The 23,425-nt window shown below is 38.1% G+C and overlaps 1 protein-coding gene across 3 annotated transcripts; it reads right to left on the reverse strand.

The window, feature by feature from the left end:
• Positions 1-1,309: 1,309 nt before the first annotated feature.
• GPR12 (G protein-coupled receptor 12) lies at positions 1,310-18,861 on the reverse strand. Of its 3 annotated transcripts, none has more exons than XM_001366922.4 (3): positions 18,563-18,861; positions 17,937-18,210; positions 1,310-17,078 (listed from the first exon to the last, which is right to left on the reverse strand). In XM_001366922.4, exon 3 carries the CDS (start codon positions 17,064-17,066, stop codon positions 16,062-16,064), a length of 1,005 nt encoding a protein of 334 aa, XP_001366959.1. In that variant the 5' UTR covers positions 17,067-17,078; positions 17,937-18,210; positions 18,563-18,861; the 3' UTR covers positions 1,310-16,061. The 3 variants fall into 3 exon arrangements, with proteins under 3 accessions (XP_001366959.1, XP_007495314.1, XP_056650680.1); XM_007495252.3 differs by having other exon boundaries at positions 1,310-17,081; positions 18,563-18,859; XM_056794702.1 differs by lacking the exon at positions 17,937-18,210.
• Positions 18,862-23,425: the final 4,564 nt, after the last annotated feature.

Here is a 23,425-nt window from a genome sequence, read left to right on the forward strand (position 1 = left end):
TTGTTCCCATTTTAAAGGCCAAATCCAAGGGTGTCACAGATTATGAACCAGCTATGACCATCATCATCTATGGGATTTTCATGAAACAACAAGTATCCAGGATGAGGCATATTCACACCTTTTCAAAGGGTTGAGCATGGCTAGGAATATATACCTATAAGGAGACAGTAGAATCAGAAAGATTTGGTTTCAATTTCTCCCATGGCTCTATATTGGCTGTGTGATTCTTGGCATATCCCTTAACCTCTCAGGGCTTTGGGGAACTCTCTAAAACATCTTAAAGAAGGTGCCAATTTGCATCGGCAGAGAAAGTTCCCACAAAATGGCTCCCTAGGTGAATGGATTCACAAATCTGGTAAAATACAAACACACAGATGTTTATTAATTTCATACATCTCTCATGGGTCATGTTGGGGGATCCTGAGGTTAGTAAAATTCTCACAATAATGTCTTCCCTTTTTTTCTGCCTCTGATGATGGCCCAAACCTGTCCCTAAGGAGTGTGTTCAGAGAGGTCTGTGTATCTCTCCCAGGATAACTTCATACAGACCTGGGAAGTCTATTGAGGTACATTTTGGGGCTCTTCTGCTGCCAGTATCTAGTCATCCTTTTCATCAGAAGCATTTTCATCCCAGTTCCATATGTATGTTTTATAGTTTGAGATGACAAAAATGTTCTTATTCTTTAAGTCTTTCATTAGAGAATATACAAACAAAAGGAAACCATCCTGATGCCCAGTGCACAAACTTGCTTCATGTTTTCTTAAAAAAAATTTGACTGGGGATGTTTATATATTTCATATATCATTTATTTGCTACTTGCCATATTGACTACCTATGTTGATTTTAGCCACTTGGCTTTTCCCATCCCATCCTTGTTTGTCAACTAAGATTTTGGACTTAAAAATTGCTTAAATTATATAAAACAAAATGCACAAAGGGCAGCTAGGTGGCTCTGTGGACAATCTGGTCACAGATACTTTCAAACTGTGTGATGCTGTGCAAGTTACTTAAGCCCAATTGCTTAGCCCTTCCCAGTCTTCTGCCTTGGAACGAATACCTATAACAATTCTAAGACAGAAGGTAAGATTTTTTTTTCTAAAAGAAATAATAAACTAAGTGCATGAGGGACTGGGGTCTCACAATTCTCTAATGGATGAAGGCTTGGGAAGATTCCCTAAGCATCTGATTTCTGAAGTCCAAGCCCTGAGGGTCAGGTTCTGGGTTATAAAGATCTGGACCACTAGTATTCAATCAAGTTCCCCACAAGGAAAAAAAAAACAAAAACAAAGCCCACTCAGGACCCAGGAATTCACAGCTGTTTTACCAAGCCAGATTTATTGTCATTACACATACCACATATAAAATCTACATAAGCCCCAAACGACAACTATTTCAATAGTTTATGATTAGGCAGTTACAAGACTGACTATAAAACTGTACATGATCAGTTCAACAGCAGATCCCCACAGTGCAGTGCAAGTTAAACATTTTTATTAACAGAGTACTAATTGTGCCTTTTAAAAATTAAAATAAAGTGCATTAATTAGTTATCTTGTCTGTTACAAGAAACCCAGTTGTTTTCTATCCATAGCTTTAAGTTTTCAGTCTAAGGTAAATAGCATCACTTAGTATCTTAAAATTTTCTTTTGAATTTCAGCCCACTTTCAAATTATTCTTTAGTTCAAAGCATAAGAATTACTTTTAAAAATGGAGTTGGTGTAAAATGGTCTTCACAAAAATTAGTGAAAGGTTGATTTTTGTTTTTGTTTTTGTGAACAGCAGTTTCTTATAGTAGGTACATGCAGAAAAATAAACTAAAGAATTAAACAAATCTCATTCTTAAGACTAGGTATGGTTAGAAAAGCTTCTCCATTAGGCTGTGCTTGCTTAACCACTTTAAAATAGGTAAGCCTCACAATGAATTCACTTAAGGTAGGCTCATCCTCTAATGAGCACCAGTTGATAACATTAAGATTTATCTCTTACTCTTCCCAGTTCATTTCAGAAGTGAAAGGAGGAACTATGAAATCACAAATTTCCAAGGATAAAATTATTCTACTGTGAAATAACTTCACAAATTTGTCTATTACTTATTGGCAGTGAATTCTAGGTTGACCCAGGCCTAAGAAAAAGACCAAACCAATTTTCCTTCACCTGCGATGTTGATAGAAATTCTAATTTGATTCTTTTGGCTTATACTAGATTCACCTAGCAAGCCTTCAATAAAACAGAAGCTTTGAACTTAGAGTTACAATTTTCACTTCTAAACCAGCTTCATGGAAATGTATCTACTTGACAAGAATGGCAAAGATTACCCTAAAAGATCAATGTAAATCTATCCAGCCCTCCCCCAATTTTTATAAAAATCATTGCCACTGTAAGGGGAAAAAAATCCCAAACACTTGAAGTTGTGACCATTACTGATGGTCCATTGGGGGTTTGAAGAGACTCTTGCAGGAAGCTAGTGTAGAAAAGGAAAACAAGGCTGCTAGTCTAAGCTCTTGTTTTTTTCTGAATTGGTCTCAAGGAGCCATGAAAGAAAAGTCTAGTTTCAGTTCTGAAGGGAGTAGCAGATTTTGGAACATAGTCAAGGATGAACATCTTACAGATGTGAGCTTTTTCCATTTGACAGAGGAAGGATGAAAGGTACAGAGCCTATGAAAGACTTGGGGGATATATTTCAAGAGACCAATCCATAGAGATGAGCTACCTTTAGTTTACGAAACTCAACTAAATCCATTCAGTGATGAAATTTAACTAAGGGAGTCTGCCATCTTGGCTTCAGGAGAAACAAGTCATTGCTTTGGATTGGTTTGGGAAGCCAGTAAATTCAATGATGCTTCACATACATGTGGTCATTTCCAGGCCAGCCTGATTGAAGGGGAAGCCGGGAGGAAGAAGGCTTAACACCGCCGGACCGAGAGAGACCTCTGAAGCATGGCCAAACAATATGCCAGTCCATTATCCCCATTCTTTAAAGAAAATGTTAACTGGCCTTTGAGGTTGGGAAGGACAAGGTTATCCCATGTAAGGTGGACATTGCTTTGTGCTCTAAATCTGATGAAAGAAGTAACTGCCATGCAATTGATAGGAAATTGGGGGCTTGTGAACCCCATCTCCCTTTCCCAATTCCATCGGGGCTCTATTGAGACATCAACTCTCCACAGAGAGCTAACAATTCTCTGTTGGTTTATACAGTAGATCTATGTTCTTGAAAAGTTGTGTTAAAATTTATTTTTTGTAAACTGAGCATTTTAAGTGCTTGAAGGGAACTCATTAGTCACAAAAAGGCTCATCAAAATTCTTTTAGGGGATAGAGTCAGTTTGAAAAATAAATAAATATCCTTAGTCTGTTTTATAAGTTAAGAGGATCAGAATCAAAGTTTCTAAAAGAAATGCATTCCCTAATAAATTAAAGTTAATTGTTTAGTAGAGTCAAAAGACACAGAGGATACTGATGATGGTTTCCTTTATTCTAAAATTAAATCTGATCTTATGTATTTTTAAAAATGTTTTATTGTTGCATTTTTGAGTTATTTTGTTACTTAAATATTCTGGGGTTTTAAAAACGTGACTTTTTTTAAAAGTTAGAAAAAAGTTGTAGGGTAGTTTTTGGTGACCCTAGTTATGTTATATACAAGTACAATTACCAAAAGCAAACTGTACATTTTCTAAATTCATGTAAGAATGCTGATTTTAAAAAAAAATAGAAATCCTTATTATGGGATTATTTAATACTTGCTTGTGTCTTTATCTCCCATATTACCTTCCATCTACTCTCTATATCATATGTGCTATGAGTTATTTACATGCTGCTTTCCCTGTTAGGGATTAAGCTTCTTGAGGATATGGGACTCTTTTTGTATTTTCTCTGTATATCAATTACTTTACAGTTCCTAGCAGAGTAATCACTTAATAAGTGCCTGTTAAATTGACTTGACATGCTGACTTGGAAAAATGATCTGATAGGAGACCTGACAATGTTTCTAGATTAAATCACTTTTTCCCTCCCTCCTACATTGTTTGCCATTAAAAATTATTTATATAGAAAACTCTCCCATTATTTTATTTCCAAGTTTAAGATTATTGATCCCTTACTCATGCAGGGAAATACAAATACACATTATCCTCAATTTTATAAGTCCTTAAAAAAAGATTTTATGCACAGTCCTTAAACAAAGTGCAAATACAGTAAATGCACACATGAACATACATACATACATACATAGGCACAGAGAGGACTGGAATATATTGACTGAAACAGCACATTTTTACCTGAGCTTGTCTGTAGCCAAACCCAGAAACTTCATTATAAGAGAGTTTAAGTTAAGAACAAAAAAACAAAAAATCCTGCCAGGATTTGTTTATCAGATGAGTTTTTCAATCTAAACTTTTCTAAAAATGAATTAAACCAAATAGTATCTTTCATTTGATATGAGTATAGACTGTCAGAATATAGACTTTCAGTTGATATAAATATAGATATGAACAGAGACTGTCATTTCTAAAAATGGGTAAAAATTTGGCCAAATAGAAATAGTTTCTCTATGCTTTATTTCCATTCAATACTATTTAGGAAATCAATAGTTTCTTTTTAAAAATATCCCTTTGTAGCAAAGGTGTTTTTTTTTTTTTTTCAGAAGGGGAAGCAGAAAACTGACCATCGATTTTCTTAGTTTGTGTCTTTTCATACTACCTGGAACTTCTAATATCCAATCTAATTTTAAAATCATGGTATAGTGAAAGAGTTGTGCTTGGAGTCAGTAAGACCCAAGTTCAAATACTGCCTGAGATATTTACTAACTGTGTGACCCTGGTTAAGTCCTATATATTCATGTTGCTAGGCCTTTTTATTTTCTCTTTTTCTTGCATTTCCCTCCATTTCCTCATCCTTCCCCTTATCCAAGTCATTTTTCCATTCAAGGTTCATTTTAAAACTTTTTCATAAAACCTTCCCTGATAGTTCTGACCCAATCATGGCCCATTTCTCTGAACAAGATCACTTATTTTCTCTGCCCTTCAATCATAATACCTTGTATTTATCTTTGTAAATATTATAGATTAGAGTTGGGAGGGACCTGAGTGATCCAACATTCTCATTTGATAGATACTAAGGGTCTAAGTAACCAGTGTTTCAAGTTCTCATCAGTTATGGGTAGTAATTTAAATCCAAGGTTCTTTCTACTGTGGCATGTTGCCCAACTAGTTCCTCTCCAAATAAACCATTTGCTGTTAGAATTGAGGGATTATGCTATAACTTTTCCCATTTAATTTTCTTTCATTTACAATAAAAAAAGATTTTTTTCCTTTGCACACAAATTCATTGACCAACACTGGTACTTTTATTCTCTCAGGGTTCTGGACATGATTTATTCACCTTTTTGGGGAGATAAGTGGCTGACTTTGTGGTGCATCATTGCAAGAGTAGTTTGTCCTTCTTTGGGAAGAAGTTGAACTTGAAGCCACTAAATATCATTCCCTTCAGGGTCTGAGTTAAGAGTTGGAAGGGACCACAGAAAACCTTCTCACTTTGCAGTTAAGAAAACTGAGATTCAGAAAAGGGGAAATTCCTTTACTTTAGACTTCACAGGTAGTTTAATGGCAAGACACAGATTTGGACCACCAAATCTGGTCCTCTTTCCATCATACCAACAAGGTCTGATGAATAAGTTTAAGGTCTCACTGAGTAACCTGTGGATAATCTTCACCAACATCCATTAGATGATAAACTATCTAGGTATATACTTAGTTTATTTCCATTATTATTCTCTACTTACACATGATAATTATATGGAGATAACTCTAGATTCTCAAAATTCATACCAGGAAAATTCTAATAGAGCAAGTGGCACATGAGAAGTCATAAGATCTGGGTTCAAAGCTTGCCTCCATCAGCTATATGACCTTGTGGAAGAGCTCCTTCTAAGGTTTTCAAAGTACTTGACCCAAGTTATCTAAGGAAATTGCTATCATTTAATCACTATTTTATAAAAAAGGAAACTCGGATTTAGAAAAACTAAGTGACGTGCACAGGGTTATTTACCAAGTGAGTGAGGCAAGATTTGAATGCGGATTTTCCTGCCTCCATGTCTCAGTACTTTATCCTCTCTGGAGTTCAGTTATCTCAGCTGTAAACCATGGAGGCTGGACTATTTGCCCTCTGAAGTGCCTTCCATCTGTAAAACTATGATTTTATGATTTTACTATCAGATGGGAAAGTGTTCAGATGCAGATACCATGACTGACTGTTCATCTGTCATTGAAGGACCAAGATGGCACGACTCATGACCAGCTTGGAGATGAGCCAGTGGGAAATGGTTTTATCCTGTCACAGTTACCACAATTCATGAAAGCCATTTGCTAATGGAGTAAAGGGAGTATTACAGTTTAGCAATTAATCTGATATTGCCATAACTACTTCAAAGTGGAGGGAGTTATTTATTTCTATTTCATGGGTAGAATCCCAAATCTGAAATAAGTTTAAATTTTTTTATTAATTTTCTATTAAGGAGTAGCAATATGGCCATCATAACTATAAATAAGCCTGTAAGAACCAGTTGAAAAATGGATAATACAATAATAATCCAGGTGTGTGTGTGTGTGTGTGTGTGTGTGTGTGTGTGTGTGTAAAACATTTGTTTTCCTACCAGCCTGTCCCCAGGAACACCAATGCACCATGAGAGCATCTTTGTTGTGTCCTACACCCTTGGGTGTCCTTATTCTTGTCTGCTATTCTTTGACATGGGCCAATAGATCAAGGTGGTGATATTTAGAGAGAAGGAAGAATAGCTGAAGGCAGTTGTAGAGTTTACACCTTCAATAGGTATCTGTGAGCAGTAATGAAATAGGAGAGGTCTCTGTACTGGGACAACTAGGTGATGCAATGGATAGAACACAAAGCCTGGAGACAAGAAGACCTGAGCTCAAATCTGACCTCAGAAACTAACTAGCTGAGTGATTCTGGACAAGTCACATAACCCTGCTTGCTTCATTTTCCTCATAGAGAAAATAAACTGGAGAAGGAAATGGCAAACCTCTCCAGTATCTCTGCCCAGAAAACTTCAAGTAGAGTCACAAAGAATAGGAAATGACTGAAAGATGACTGACCGACAACTGTACTGGAGTACAGACTCAGATATTATATCATATGAGATCAAAGCAGCTGGGTGTCTCAGTGGATAGAGAGCCAAGCCTGGAGATGGGAGGTGCTGGGTTCAAATCTGACCTTAGATGCTTCCAGTTGTGTGACCCTGAGCAAGTCACTTACTCCCAATTGTCTAGCCCTTACCACCTTTCTGCCTTGAAACTAATACCTAGTATTGATTTGAAGATGGAAGTGAAGGGCTTAAATATCTATAGGTATGTGCATATATATATATATGTATATATATACATACACATAAATATATAATATCTATCAAGATGATATATCATATGTAGAATATAAGAAATGAACCTATTATATTATATTTACTGGGTTACTATGTCTAACTTTGCTGCCCACATTTGAAGGAGGGGAAATCACAAGATTGTAAAAAGTCTGGAAAGTGCTGAAAAAAAAATATGAAAATGGAATCCATTAGAATAAAGACTGAAGCAGTTGGGATTACTTAGTCTGAAGAAGAGAAGGATGACATATAGTTGAAAAATGTATTCAAATATATGAATAGTTGCTGTGGAGAAAAAGCTAGCCAATTATGCTCCATCTTTAGAGAGATTAGAACAAGGAAAAACTGGATTTGCCATAACAGATATTTGGCCTGAGTCTAAAAAACATTTCTTGACATTGAGAGGACACGTGGAATCTTGTTCATCAGAAATATTTTGTTAGAGAACCATATGTCTTGGGTGACATAGGTTTAGTGCAAATGACCCCAAAAAATCCATTCCAGGTCTCTGATTCTATCTGTCCTAATGGGTTTCCAGCCAGAGGCGATTACTCTTTTTTCAGAACCAAATCAGAATCCCCCATCTATGGAATCTTTTTGAGGACAACAAAATCAAGCCCTTCAAAGAATTACATTAAAGGCCATTTCTGTCTCTTAAAATATCCTACTTGTGATTGCTCATTCAGACAATTAATTCACAGGAAAATCTGCTTCTAAGGGAGACATTTTCTTTCCACTACACAAGAATGCTAGTTAACTACTGGGGATATGTCCACTGATGTTAGCTGCCTTTTTATTTCTTAGGATTAGGAAAATAATATATTTTGAAGACTTTGTTTTGGGGGAAAAATTAATACGCGATGCTGACATTGAATCAACCTTAAGGATTGACTATCTCCTCCATTTCTCTCATTTTACACAGATGAGAAAACTAAGACCTGGAGGCAGTATGGTTTATCCAATTAGTTATTGACAAAATTAGAACCAGAACCTACTTCTGCCCTGAGTTCAGGTCCTTTTGCTATATATTGCTTGTAATTAGGCATTAAGCTCCACTTTGAATCACTTTTTTGCTCATATTTTTTTTTCTTTAAGTCATCTGTATAAGTCCCTTGTGTCTCTGCTTTATAACTCTCCCTTAACCTGAATCTATGACACTTAGAGGGTTCTTTTAGATGAAAATATAACTGGTTCTCTCTTTGCAAGTCACTGGAGGAATTAATTTTCAAAGAAACTGCCAAGATGTGAATGCTTACTAACTAAAGCATGGGGTTATAAACATTGGACCTATACAAATTTCACTTAAGAGGTAGGCATAAGGGTAACAGTAAAACAAATCAGGACTCCCCAGGCTTAAAGCATGTTACTTAAATTGCATGGGCTTAATTTGGGTTCAACTCTCTTATGAAGAGGTTTGTTTCAACCAATTAACATTGTTACAGAAATTATTACTCCAAAATGATACTTTTAAATGTTTCACAACTAATATCTCAAAACGTTACTTGACATTATTAATCAATGCCATGATGAATTTTATTTTGCAATAAAATTCACATTTTGAATAGTGCTTTCCTAAAAAATAATCCACTACTGTAAGGCAGGTAATGCAAATATTATTTCCATTTTATAGATGAAGAAAACTGAGGCTCAGAGAAGTTTTTCCTAAGACCACACAGGAAATAAATGTCACTGATGGAACTTAAACCTAGATTCAGTGCTCTTTTAACAACACTCACTGTCTCCTTTCATCTAAACAGACTCTTCTCCCCTCCTCATTCAAGAGCAACTGCCCCCCAAATTATTACCATTAGAGTTATTATGATGAATATTATTTTGGGGAAAGTGAGTAAGAAAGGAAATAAATAGAATTCTAGAAACTCAAAGTTGCAATAGCCTTTAGAGGCTGCTTAGTCCATCCCTAGACAAATGTGTGCCTTCCTTCCATGAGGTGTTATGTGAATAATTCAAAATGGAGGCAAACTTTGTTTTGCAATTTCTTAGGCTTAGATGGACAAGCCAAGGATGAGCAAAAAAAAGTCAACAGATTTGTGTTGAACAAGTGTAAATGGTTGACTTAGACTATCTAGTCCAATGGAGAAAGCCAGAGAAAAGAGCCAAGTCAGAGTTTGGTTAAGAATATTTGCATTTGTCCAATAAACACATGATTGAACATCCTAAACTTAGAGGTTCACTTTATAAAGAAGAAAACTGAAAAGAAAATCCAGGTCTTTTGATTCTGCATCCACCACTTCCCCCTATCCCCCCATCCCTTCTGTGTGGGTGTATGTGTATATATGTATATGTATACATATACAATTTCCAAAATTTCAGAAACTTTAAGATAATGTGGTTTTAACTAAATTTGACTGGGAGAATTTGCTATGCAGTTGATGTTGAGAATTTCAGGACAGGAAGGAGAAAATAAAGTCTTTTGAAATAAAGTCAAAGATGGTTTTATGTTTCATTCATGTGGCATTTTCTACATTCATCGAGGCTAATAGAATACAATAAGAGATTCTAGCCAATTGGCATTTTACTTCCAAATTTAAAAATCGCATTTTTCTTTCTTTAAAACCATCTACTTTGAAATTTTACTCGATGAAAAAGAAATTGCTGGCCTGTCAAGAGAAATACATGTTTAAGTTTAGGACTTGCCATTTTAGTGGACCTAATTTGGCCACATCTGAGATAGTAGAACTCAGAAGTCTGGTAAAAAATATATACTAACAGAAACAGTTCAAGGTTGCTTAATCCCTTGAGCTCCATGTTTTGCTCTTGGGAAGTAGACAATATATGATCATCATATTTCTCAAGTCAGAATATTTGTTTATCGACTTTCTGACAAGAGGAAACAAGATTGTAAACTATACCTGAAGGAAGCCTAAAGGCTTGACCAAGTAAATTATAATTAATTTTCCTTCAAAGACTGTTTGCCAGATAGTTTCAAACAGTAGAAGGGTTTTTGGTAGTTCAAAATCTGTCTTTGCTCTCCTGGTAAGTCAGACCTGGCAATTTAATAATTTTAGAGGGCCCAGGCACAACAAACAGACATAAAAATTGTTGGATTTTTAGGGGCTAAGGTTGGACCAATCAACTTGTTGAGTTTTGATATCAAAGATTAAGGTCAAAGAATTAAAGGTGCTACCTTTAAAACTCTTCTAAATGAAACCATACTAATCATTTAGTAATTTAAATTCAATACTTTTAGTATTTTAAAATTTTAAATGTATATAAATATATTAATATAAACATTACATTTAATAATTTAAACATTTTAGTGATATATTCACTCTTCTCTATGACATAAGATTTTATCAGGGTGAGAGTTTTTTTGCTCTAGACTCATGAGTTCATCTGTGGGGAACTCCCAGTGTGTAAACTCCCTTCAACAATTCATATTGACAACTCAGGTCAAGCCTTAGAGAATTGCCAAGAGTCACTGACACATAGTAGTAGCTCATGTGTGTCAGTGGCACGATTTGAATGAAGGTCTTCCTGAATCCAAAATGAACTTTCCCACTTTATTTTTTTTCCCCAAGTGCTCTCATATTATTTTAAAAATGCGTCACCATCTCAATTTTTATTAATCCACCCATATATAGCAAAATTTTGTTTACTGGCAAGCTACCTGCTTTAAGGAGTCTCTTAAACTCCATGTTTCCTTATTAGGTTTCTGAAAGAGAAATCTGGGAAAATCTAAGATTGCATTTCTGTCTCCAAATTAAGGTGGAGAGCGCAGTTCTCCAAAAGAAGCCACTGACTTTGAAAGAAGATAAGCCATGCTTTCTGCCTTCTAATCTTCTCTGGGATATCTGGCTGGGCACCCAGTCACCCCTGGAAAATCACTTGGTCACCATTACACTCTAGACACCTGGTGGCTTTCTCCATGTGATGATTTATGGGCAGGCTTTTTTTTTTCTAGGGAAGACCAGGAACACTACAGAAGACCAATCAATGGAAATGGCACTGTCCCTGTACTACTCCTAGAGGAGAGCCTGAAGAAGATATCTTGTTCCCATCCTTATTCCCTACCGCCAAAAAAAAGAGTATTTTTTCTCCCTGGAAAAAGAAAGGAGAACCCGATCTCATATCTATACCAGTGTAGATAATGTGAATATCTTTGAATAAAAGCCCACTTAAAAAAAGAAAAAAACAGTAGGTTTGGGGGCTAGACTCCAGATAAGTACTTCAGATTTGTTGCCCTTGAGGACATCATTTAAAAAAAAAGGAACGCCTCTAGTTTTCACTAATTGCTTTTCTTTTTTCTCCCATTTAAATGTGTAATCCTTAGAAAAATGAAATGATTCTCATAAGATAGAGTCAAGAGCAGTGCCAGTACCTATGGCTGAAACTTCCCTCCCTGGCTCTAGTTCTGACCTGTATTGACACTTCTCCGAGGTGTGGAGCTTACTCAGGCTGCCAACTGTGCTGCTGAATTGTGTGAAGCCTTCAGGAAATGTCTGGATAGCCAACAGGATCATTATATGATAATTAAAAGTGGCTTTAAAGCAGCCCTAGACAGCTAAATTCAGTTTATGCCATGGATAAGACTATGACTAATCAAAACATTTTACAGAAACACAAGGTACTATGGGAACCGTGAATAAGAATGTAAAGTTCCGCTTTAATCAGCTTTGTACTAATAGAATCCCTAAACCAACTTTCTGCCCTGGGGATGGAGGGGGAGTCTTCACGCACACACACACATGCACATGCATACATACACACACCCATGCACACACACACATGTACAAACACAGTATTTACGTTTCAATAAATGCTCAAAATACCAATGATCCTGGAAAGTTGTTTCAGTCCATTTTGAGTTTGTAATGTCACTAATGCCTAACATCAAAGGAACACACGTCTGTCAAAATCCTTTATATACCTGGAATCCCACATAAACATTTTCCTAACTCTATTATTGCTACCTCTCTCTCTATTGCTCTGACTGATTCTGCTTTGCAGTTTCCATTAGAAGGGACCGTAATGCTTTTAAAAAAGAAATATGTTATGTGAATCTTGACACTTTGAACATTAGGAAAATCGAAAGAATCTTTAAGGCTAACTATATGAAAACACTGAATTCAGTACAGGTTGTAATGCAGCTAATCTGTATATAGCAGATAATCCAGCTACTGGAATACAATTGTTCATATTTTCATATTTGCTTTAAACCCTCAACAAAAACACTTCTTGGACTTAGAAGGGCAGACTGGATAAATACAAACTAAATATATACACATATGTACATATCTATCTATATTTTAAATTAATTTTGGCTAATCATTTCTTCCTTTCCCACTAATAATTTATTGGAACTGCTTACAAGACTTCAATTTTACTGAATTGGCTTCCATTTTTATTTATTTCCTTGGTCCACAGTACTGATGAAACAGTGAAAGTGAATAATAAAAAACAAAAACAAAAAACAACAGGAGCCAAAAGAAAAAGAGAAGCAAATAGGCAGTCAGAAGGCAATTAAATGAAGGTTGGGCAAAGGTAACTGAATTCAATGGAATTTTGAACTGTTACTGTTAAAAACACATATAACATTCTTACTTGATAGTTAGAAATTGGGACAGCATAGCAGAAAAGGATGATCTCTTGTTTCAGAGACAGTGTAGGCATAATTTATAAAAAATGATGTATTAGTTGTGATAGAAAGTTAGAACTATCAGGTAAACTGTTGAAACACAAACATTCATACACACAGAAGATATACACACTCAGTACTTTGAAACCATGAAAAAAATTAAAATAAACATCATAGTTAATGTTTTTGATTTGAAAAATCACTTAGCAGGAATTGGACACTAAAACTAGCTGCCTTGCCCTCCTCCTCCTCCTCCTTGTCTTCTTCTTCCTCCTCCTCCTCCTCCTCTTTCTCCTATTGTTAAAATTGGTCCAAATAAATAATATGACTACTACTGAATACTGCTGAGTTTCTGTTAACATGAAATTAAATAAACAGATAAAGGTAGAAGCTGTAGGTACAAAAGTGTTTTCATTCAATCAACTGATGCTAAAATGTTACAGTATTCATATAGATATCCTTGGATGGGACTACAGGAAAGGTATGGGTCAGGTATCACATAGTGCTCATTTCAATTTCATTCTAAAATGATGACTTTAAAAGCACATTAATAAATATCTTGTCTGATGCTACTTTGCAAATGGTAAACAAAACCAGCTTCTTCACATTCTCAAAATAGATAACATTTATTTAGGAAGGTAAATGGAAAATGGTGATTTTTTTCAAGTATACACAATTTTAAAATTACAACTATTATTACTTATAATGTTTTCGGTGAATTCTGAAAAAATGAGATGCTTTTATCAGTTTATCTACATTCAAATTTAAGCAAGAGATGTAATCTTCACTGAATCCTACCTCATTATGGTTTGGCAATAACCTGTTCCCTGTAGTCTAATGGGGTGTAGAAGCCCTGGAACATCTTACTAAGCTAGAAAAAACTTTGGGTCAGCAAAGGACCAGCCCAATTAGGTTCAGAGAAGATTATAACCATCAGGTTGGCCACTAAGGAATGAAGGGTTGTTTTTTTGTTTGTTTTTAAAGTCATGGCAAATGAAGAATTGCCATATGCATCTGTGGAGGCTGCATTCATTCTAACACAACCAGGATCCTTGAAATGACATTGAAGTAAGCAGATAAATGATAGAGTTTTCCATCAAAGTATGACACATCATTGCTGTTAAATCTTGGTCCAGAAGGAGTCATCCCAGGCCAACTATGAAGCCAGCTTACTTTTGCTGTTCTCTTATTCAGTTCATAATGAATGCTACTTAATAAAAAAAAAATTCACAATCCAATTATCAACTTTCTAAATATTTAGATTTTCCATGCATGGGATGAAGTTCCCACCCCTACCCCTAAGTATACAGTATTTAAAGTCACATAATAATGTGCATTACAAAGCACTGAAGTGTTGCTTTTTATCCACTGGATTCCATAATTGGCCCGTGACAGTAGATATTGATTCAAGTAGCCAGGTTACTAATACTGGTTTACCAAAGCAATAACATTGGCACTGGCTCTATTGGCTACTTCTATAATATTTTCACAATCACGGTATGGTTGTGAGAATCATTTACAGTGTGTCTTGTATTTAAACAGATCAGCGTGCTCTAGTTTCAGGGACATGCAAACAGCAGAAGCCTCAAAGGATTGGCTCTTCCTATCAGACCACCATATAGATGGTCAGAGCCAATTGGTTGTCTCAAAGTTCTGCAGTTGGGGGTGTAGACAAAACCAAAATTTCACTGCTCTGCCTGGGGATTTGTTCTCTTGGTATTTGTCAACATTAATGGAAATAATGCTCATGAACCTGCCACTAAGTTATGAGACAGTTGATATTGCTTTCCCCATTAAATTACTTTGATGAAAATCTTGCTTTTTGAAAATAAATATCCTAATTTTATTGCATTTAATGTCCTTTTTAGTGAGAAAACAACTTACACTTCACCTTTCAGGAAGGGTTACATGATAGTTTGGAAATTCACAATCATATTAAGCATCCAACCTGATTTGTATGTGCACTCATAACTTGAATCAACCATTAAGACAGAAGACCACAATTCAAATGCATTTTTGCAGCATGGAACTATGAACTAGAAACATTCAGTCAATAGTATTCAAAATCCTAACAAAATTTTTAAAACTGGAAATGACTGTTAGTGCATTTATACAGAAAAGAAAATCAGCATGGGTATGTCCCACAATGCCCTTCATGTCAATGTCCTTATCTTCATATGATAAACATTTTTTCCTTCTATTTCCATTAGTTGATTTCCTGACATCATCCCTTTCATACAATAGGAAGGAAAAAATCTGGCTACTAAAATTGCTGGATTAAATCAATCTTTTATCAACGACAAGCCCAAAAGAGCTTCACAGTTAATTTTAGAAGAAAATTGTCAGACTACATACTGTGCTAGTTTATCCTCTATACTTAGATGGTAATATTTGGATATAAGGGTTCAGTTAATAATGACAACCATGCAGATGTCATAACACAGCAATGTAAAATTAATTCTTGGTAGATGGTAGTTACCAATAGTAACATTTTTTTAAATGGGCCATGGTTTTAAAATATAATCTGGCAGTTTATAATTGGGTTTAAGGTAATGAAATCAGGTCACAATGATATATACTTCTCTTTCCACCTCTTATTGGTTTAAAAGATTTTTTTCTTCTTTAGAAACACACAGAATTGAGAATTTATTTTCTGAATCAATGAAAATTCTGGAAAAGATCTTTAAATTTCTCTCTTTTTTCTTCTTTTCTCCTACTGACTAGGTTCATTTAAAAATCAGGGGACAACTGAGAAATTAGTTTAGACTTGCTTAGTCGAAATTATGGTATCTACCCATCCTTTTTCACCCCTCCCCCCCAAACAAACAAAAATCCTGAGCAAAGTACACTACAACAGAGATGAATAAAAACACTGATTCTTTTGAAACCCACTTTCTCCAGCCACTTAACTCCTCTAGATTAATGAGGTTTTCTTTGAGAAACGTTAAGTGCCTCCTGTGGCTGAGCTGGATCCAACATACAGAAATAAATGAGAGCATCTAACCAACAACTAGACGGTGAGAGTGTTTGGAAAAGACAGTGTTAAGCGGCCAGCATTCTCTTAGGCTGTGTATCATCACACATCGCTGGGCGACCTGGCTCTCTGGGAGAGGTTGGAAGGGATGCAGCCGCAGCAAATAAGCCAGAGAGCTTTCTGTATTTCTTGATTTCGGAAGGCATATATCACAGGGTTGATGATGGAATTGTAGGTAGCTGGAAGGAGGGTGGCATACGTGTATATAGAGGGATAGGTATAATCTGCTATCAAAGAATAGAGGGTGAAAGGCATCCAGCAAGCGGCAAAGGTCCCCAAAATGATAGCCAGGGTAGAGACTCCTTTTCGAGTGGTCACATAGTGCGATGTGGCCAGGAAATGGTGCTGCAAGGCAATCTGATGGGCGTGCCTCATCACAATCTTACAGATCTGAATGTATAGCTGGAGCATGAGAGCAAACATGAGCAGGAAGGAGACAGAAAGGATAGCGGCATTATTCTTAGTGAGAGGTCTAATCACACTGCAAGTGGATTCGTCTTTGAGGCAGTTCCAGCCCATGACAGGCAGCAGTCCGAGACAGATAGACGCTCCCCAGAGCATTATAAGCATGATATAGGTAAATGTGACAGTCCTTTCGGAATTGTAAGTCAGAGCATAATACAGCGAGAGGTAACGATCGACAGTGATAGCCAGCAAGCTGCAGACAGAGGCTGAGAAAGAGGCGACAATCAGTCCTATCGTGACCAGCTTGGTGGCTTCTGACTGAAGCAGGTAGGCAAAAATAAAATTGATGATCAATCCAATCCCTGCCAATAGGTCTGCGAGTGCCAGGCTGCCTATCAGGAGAAACATGGGTGCACGAAGGCTGGGATTATGGAAAATTATAAGGACCACAATGGCATTTTCGCAGGAGATGAGGGTTCCTGAAGTACACAAAACAATGTCCCAAGGGTTTACTATGAGCTCTGGCTCTGGTTCTATGACCGGAATCTGGGAGGAAACTGCAGCTGAGACATTCTCCGGAGAACTGGCATCTAAATGATCCTGAGGCAGCCAGCTTAAATTAACCTTCAGGTCTTCATTCATTTTAACCCCTGTCTTCTTTAATGAAAAGACACGGTTTTTAATGGTCAAGGACAGCAAGATGAAAATTTAAGATCATGCAAGAAACAACCAACCACCAAAAAAACCCCACCGGGTAACCGCTCCCCCCAAACAAACAAAACCTCTCCAAGTCAAACACTATTGTTCTGATTGCAGGTATTTCTCACACATCTGTGGGGACACAACTAATCTGTAAATTTTCCTGAAAATTTTCAAAATCAAAAGATCCTGATTTTTTTTCTCTTAAAAAATTCCATCCACTGGTGGGAAAAATAAACATGAGCATATGGGGAATGAAAACAGTATGAATGATGGATATGCACATGGAACTATCTGCAGTCATTAAAGAGCTGTTGGGAATACACATTTTTCAAAAGCACATCTTACATTCTGAAAATGAACAACTGTTTGAATTCTGGGGCTGAGGCAGAGTCCCATAGGATAGCCTACAAATCATGTAAGCAAAAAGTGTCATTCCATTTTTCCTATATATTCTGCAAAAATAAGATTTCTCTAATCAACCCCTAGCCTCTTACCCCAGAACATCTCTCCTTATCCACTGACTGGGAAGTGCCACAGATTAGGGGGACCCAAATCCTCATTCAACAGTAAAGGCAGAGTAGCAGCTATTTCTGACTACTAAGTCCTAGCACGGCAACAAAAGGCAGAACGAAAGTGAGAAAAATGTAGAGATGTTCATGCAGTGAGTGACCCCTTTCCCAACCTCACCCCAGTGACAAGAGACAGACAGTGGGATTACATAAACAGAAAGCACCACAACACGGACACGGAGCAAGGGGGTGGGGTGGGATAGGGTGGGGGTGTTAGGTAGAGGGGTAGCAAGGTGGTCACCTTGACTTCTCCTGATGGAGAGTCCTCGGATTCTTCCTAAATAGAGCAGGTTTCCTCTGGCATGTTCATCTCCCTGAATGCAAGACTGAGAGGAATCGGTTTTCCGGCTCCAGAGTTTGCAAGGAGTGGAGAAGGGATGGGGGTGGGGAAGATGGGGAAGGGGAGGGAGGAGGAAGAGGAAGAAGAGAAGGAGGAGGACGCAGCAGCAGCAACGGTGACAACTGCCGAGGCTGACTGAAGCAGGTAATTCTGCGCTTGTGCTACACTCTGGCGTCTGGAGGGTTGGTAGAGGGTCTGCTGCGTGAGCTCGTCATGGACACGCAACCCGCCCCTCTTCACACACACACACACACACACACACACACACACACAGGCGGGTACCAGGCACACACGTGCGCACCGCCCTCCCCCCTCCCCCCCAGTTCCCTCTTTTCGCCTCCCTGAGACCATGGATGGCGGGGAGAGGTTGTGGAGGGGCACTGCGGTCCAGTTTAACGCTGGACTCTTTGGCCTGGGAGGGCGGGGGCCGTTTCTGGGACTTAGATGGTGCCTCAACCCCCACCCTCTCCTGGACCTTGAGGTTCTGAGCCTGGCAAGACTCCTGTTGAGGTGCTCAGCATCCTGACCTTCGCTGGTGGTCGAGATTTGCACCGTCACACAGTGGAGTTGAGTCGGGTCCCCCTCAGATCTTCAGCTCCTTAAGCAGTCATTCTGGTCTCTCTAGAACTCAGAAGATTGGTGTTGTCTGGTTGAAGAATCCTAGTTCCAAGTGAATCTGGGCGATCATTCCTTTTCCCAAATTGCTGCAAAAAGACCATTTAGGCAAGGAGGTGGGGAGTGAGGAATTCGATTTCCTCAGTAGCAAAATGTACAAATAGCTATTAAGTATTGACCTTGGCCACAGTGCCCTTTTTATTACGATCTCCCCTGTGTCCTTTGGCTAGTTGGATTAGGTGATGGTGGTATGTGAATCATCATTACCATCATCAAATTGCCTTTATTAAGTGCTCATATGTGCTGGGTTTCTTAATGGGAGACAGTTACAGTGTTAATGCAAAACTCTCCCTTGAGTGGCTAGAGCCAAATATCCAATCTCCCAGGCACTGAAGTGGCACAATTCTTTTATTTATTGTGTTTCCTTTCTTTTTTCTTTTTTACTGTATAGACAGTTAAGTGCCTGATAACCATCTGCTTCCAGAAGTCTGGCTCTCTGCTACATACAGAAGGATCCCTTTGAAGTGGAAGCTGACTTGCAAAAAATGACATCTAGGAGTGAAGAATGCAGAATTTGGATGCAAGGAGAAAGGGGAGAGGCAGAATAGGTCATATTCCTAGCTCAGGCCTTCATCATGTCTTCCCAAATCTGTTGCTATAGGGGAGAAAGAGATGAGAATTACCATTTACATAGAATCTAATTATAAGGTGGGTGTTGTTCTTATGCCCATTTTGCAGTTGAGGAAACTGAGGCAAAGTGTCTTCCTTAGAGTCTTTTAGCTAGTAGATATCTGAGACTTAATCTGAATTTAGGTCTTTCTGTCTTCAAGTCCAATATTTTATCCAATGGGCCACCTAAACTGTTAATTGTCTTGTTTCTGCCTCAGGTCTTTCCCTACTCCAGCCTATCTTCCATGACATATCAAATTCATATTCTTAAAGCAAAGGTCTGACCATCTCACTCCATTGCCTGAGAAGCTTTTGCCTCTAGGATAAAGCACAAAATCCTACTTTTGGTCTTCCCAAACCCACGTGCCTCTAGCTTTCCTTTCCAAGTTTATTTCATATTACTTTCCTTACATGTATACTCACCAAACTCTTCTACTCGTTACTCCCTCTACATGACATTCTCTTATTTCAATGTCTTTGTATAGACTCTCCCTCATGCTTGGAAATAAAAGGAGTCACATCTTTCTCTGCAGCCTCATGGAATTTCTTGTTGACTTCTGTTCAAGTGCCAACTCCTTCAGGGCAGCTACTGTCTTAAAAAAAGAGAAAAAGAGAGAAATCCTGTACCCCGAGGGAAGGCTTGGACCTTTGGTATGAGAGGGGGAAAGAGAGGAGAACCCCCTTCTCAAAGTGGGGTTCCAGGGAGACAGCAGATGTAACGGTTGGCTCCAAGAGAGGAGGGGGTTTGAAGATTTTCACCCTTCTGCCTTCCCTCCTTAGCTAAGCTGCTCTTCTCAATTTGCTCTTGTCCCTTTTGTCCCCCCTCCACTACTTGAGACCAAAAGGTCTCCCCCTGATCTGTTCACTCACACTCATCTTAGGAAACAGAAAGCTTTGAATGTTAACTCAATGAAGTAAGACAAAAGGAATAATGGGCAGGGAAGAATGGGAAAAGTAAAGTAGGAAAAGGGGGTCCCTGTCTCTATCTAAACCCTTTCCCCTCCCTCCTTGAGTTTGGGGTGGGGACTCAGGCCTTGGCAGCCTGAGCCCCCTGAGAGAAAGTCAGGTTGACTCATTCCTGGGCAACAGGGGTTGAGGTAAAGTCTTCTCAGATTTCTCTTCAGAAGTCCCTTCAATTGGGAAGTATTAGGAGGAAAGATTTCCAGTCACCAGCAGGAAAAGTGGGTAACCCTCAGGAGAAAGTCTTTTTCCACTTTCTCTCTTCAGCTTCTCAAGATCAAGAGAACTCACTGCTCTCCCAACCAGAGTCTTCTCCTCCTCTTGATTTCACTCCTGGGGCCCCTCCCCTGTTGAGGTGATCAATTTCACATACTCTTCAGTCTGGCACTTTTTCCTTAGTGCCAGCTTCTGTCACACTACCTTGATCCAACCCTATTCTCCCTTTCATTGATTAATACCCTCCATCTAGACATTACTTTGTATAATTCTGTTTGGGATTTAATTCTTGTGTACATGTTATTTTTTTCCCAAAGAATGTAAGCTCCTTGAGATATTTTGTTTTTATCTCCAGTATTGATGATAGTGCCTTACTCTGCCTAATAAATAATTGTTTAATTGAACTTCAACTTGTCTTTGAACAATTTGTCTCTGCATGACTTTGTATGGCTAGAATTTATATTTCCCTTTGCATGTTTGAGGCATGGTGCTAGGTACTTTTCTTTTTAAACCTGTACTTACTACATATCAGTTCCAAAGCAGAAGAGAGGTAAGGGCTAGGCAATTGGGGTTTAATGACTTGCCCAGAGTCACACAGCTAAGTTGTGTCTGAGGCTAGATTTGAACCAGGGACTCTCATCTCTAGGTCTGGCTCTCCATCCACTGAGCTGCCTAGCTGCCCTATTGTTAAGCACTTTTCAAGTGCTTTATCATTTGATCCTCACAGTAACACTAGGGGGTAGGTATTATTATTGATCCCCATTTTATAGATGGGAAACCAAGGCAAACAGAGATGAAGAACTAGGTCAGAGTCACCTAGATAGTAAGTATCTGAGTGCTAAATTGGAATTCAGGTCTTTCTGACTCTAGACCCAGCACACTCTACCACCTGGCTTCTCTGAAGTGGTAATACCAACTCTTCTGGAAGTATGAATTTTCAACAGATGGGGGCAAAGAGAAGAAGAATGGAGAATGTCTTTCTGGCATGGGGGATAAAATCAGCAAAGGCACAGAAATGGGAGAGAATAGGACAAGAATGTCTGGATATTGAGGAATCTATTAAGGCTAGAACTATTTAGGCTAGTTTGTAAGGGGGAAGAGTATGAGATAAGGGTGACAAGACTGTCTCTAGCCTGGTTGCTGGTAGTGGATCAAGAGTTTTCACTTGACTTGATTAGCACTGGGGGCCACATTTAATCACTATTATCCCTCTGCCTCCACTGGAATTTCTTCCTTTGGATCTTTTACTTTGCTCTTTCTTCTCCAAAAACTAATCCATTCTAATTGCTTCAATGATTCTTCTTAGCATGAGGAGTTCCAATTTTCTATCTTCAGCTCTAACTTCTTATTTTTATCCCATTATCTCCTGCTAGTTGTCAATATATATTTCTCCTCTCTTTTCCTGATAAAGTCCTTGAAAAAGCTATCCACAATCAATGCTTCCACTATTTTCTCCTCTTTTCACTCTCTTCTTGACCTTTCCCTTCTCCCATTTTGACTGAAAGTTTCAAGGGAGATTTCACAAAGAAAATGGTGCCTGACAAAGCCTTGTTTTGAAGGAAACAATTCATTCTAAGATGTGACATTGAGGATGGAATTCATTACACATGTAAGGTATCTCCCTAAGGACAAAAGGTCTTAGGTAGAGCTGCCGTTTGAAAAAGATCTCGGAAGGAAATAAGTATTTATTAAGGGTTTACCACTGTGCTAAGTATTGTACAAATATTATCTCATTGAGTACTCAAAACAATCCTGGGAGATAGTGCAATTAGTAGTTACAGTTTATAGTCGAGGAAACAGAGACAAACAGAGAGGTGGTGAATTGCCCAGGCTTACCCAACTATTAAGTGTCTGAAGTCAAATTTGAACTCAGCTTTTCCAGATTCTAGGATTATTATTCTATCCACTACACCATGCTTCTTGGACCCCTCCACTTGTTCATTAAGGCACCTTTCTTCCATTGTAACTAAGAATTCATTTCTAGATTCTCTGTGGCTTTCAACTCCTGGCTTTTCCACCTATTTTTAATATTTCCTTGTCCTGCCCAGCTATGTCTGCTTCTCTAAATTTTCTGACTTGTCTGGACCACTTATGCTGGATTTCCCATTTTTTTTGTAATGGGTATCTTAACCCCTTCTTGGTCCTTACATCTTTTACTGGATCTACCAGTAAATTGGCAAGCTACACCCATATAGTCTTCCCAGGACTAGCTCTGGCTATAGCTGTTGGCTTTTAACCCCTTTATCTGATTCAACAGAGCCTTGACACTCCCCTACCAGCTATATAAACTTTGGGCTTATCACAAATGCAGTCCCTGCCTAGTATTGGCAACTACCTGTAATCCCTGCCTATATGGAAGGCAGAGGCTGGTTAGATTTGTTTGAATTTTGGGATTCTGAGCTGTACGTGTGATAAGTCAAGGGGTTTACATCACCAATAGGGTGAACTATGATGAATCCTGGGGTATAGAAGACCTCTAGGCTGATGAAGGAAGGGTGATCTGGTTCCAGCCAGAAAAAACAGCAGCTTAAAGCTTTTGTCCTGATTAGCTTTAGGATCACATCCACTCTACTTTTCCAAGTGAAATAGGAAAATCTAGTCTCAAAAAAAGGGTTTCCTTTTAAAAACCTTTTTGTTGTTGTTGTTAATCACTTTTCAGTTGTGAGTGACTTGTTGACTCCATTTTGTTTTTTTTTGGCAAAGATAATTAGAGTGGTTTGCCATTTCTTAATTCAGTTCATTTTACGGATGAAGAAGCTGAGGACAATAGGGTTAAATGACTTGCCCAGGGTCACACAGCTAGGAAGTATCTGAAGCCAGATTTGAACTGAAGAAGATGAGTCTTACTGACTCTAGGCTCAGTATTCTATCCACTGCACCACCTAGCTGACCTTTATCAACCTTAACCTCTCTATTTTCAGAACCGATCT

The sequence above is a fragment of the Monodelphis domestica genome, chromosome 4, assembly GCF_027887165.1.
Source record: "Monodelphis domestica isolate mMonDom1 chromosome 4, mMonDom1.pri, whole genome shotgun sequence".
In the NCBI taxonomy this organism is placed as follows: domain Eukaryota; kingdom Metazoa; phylum Chordata; class Mammalia; order Didelphimorphia; family Didelphidae; genus Monodelphis; species Monodelphis domestica.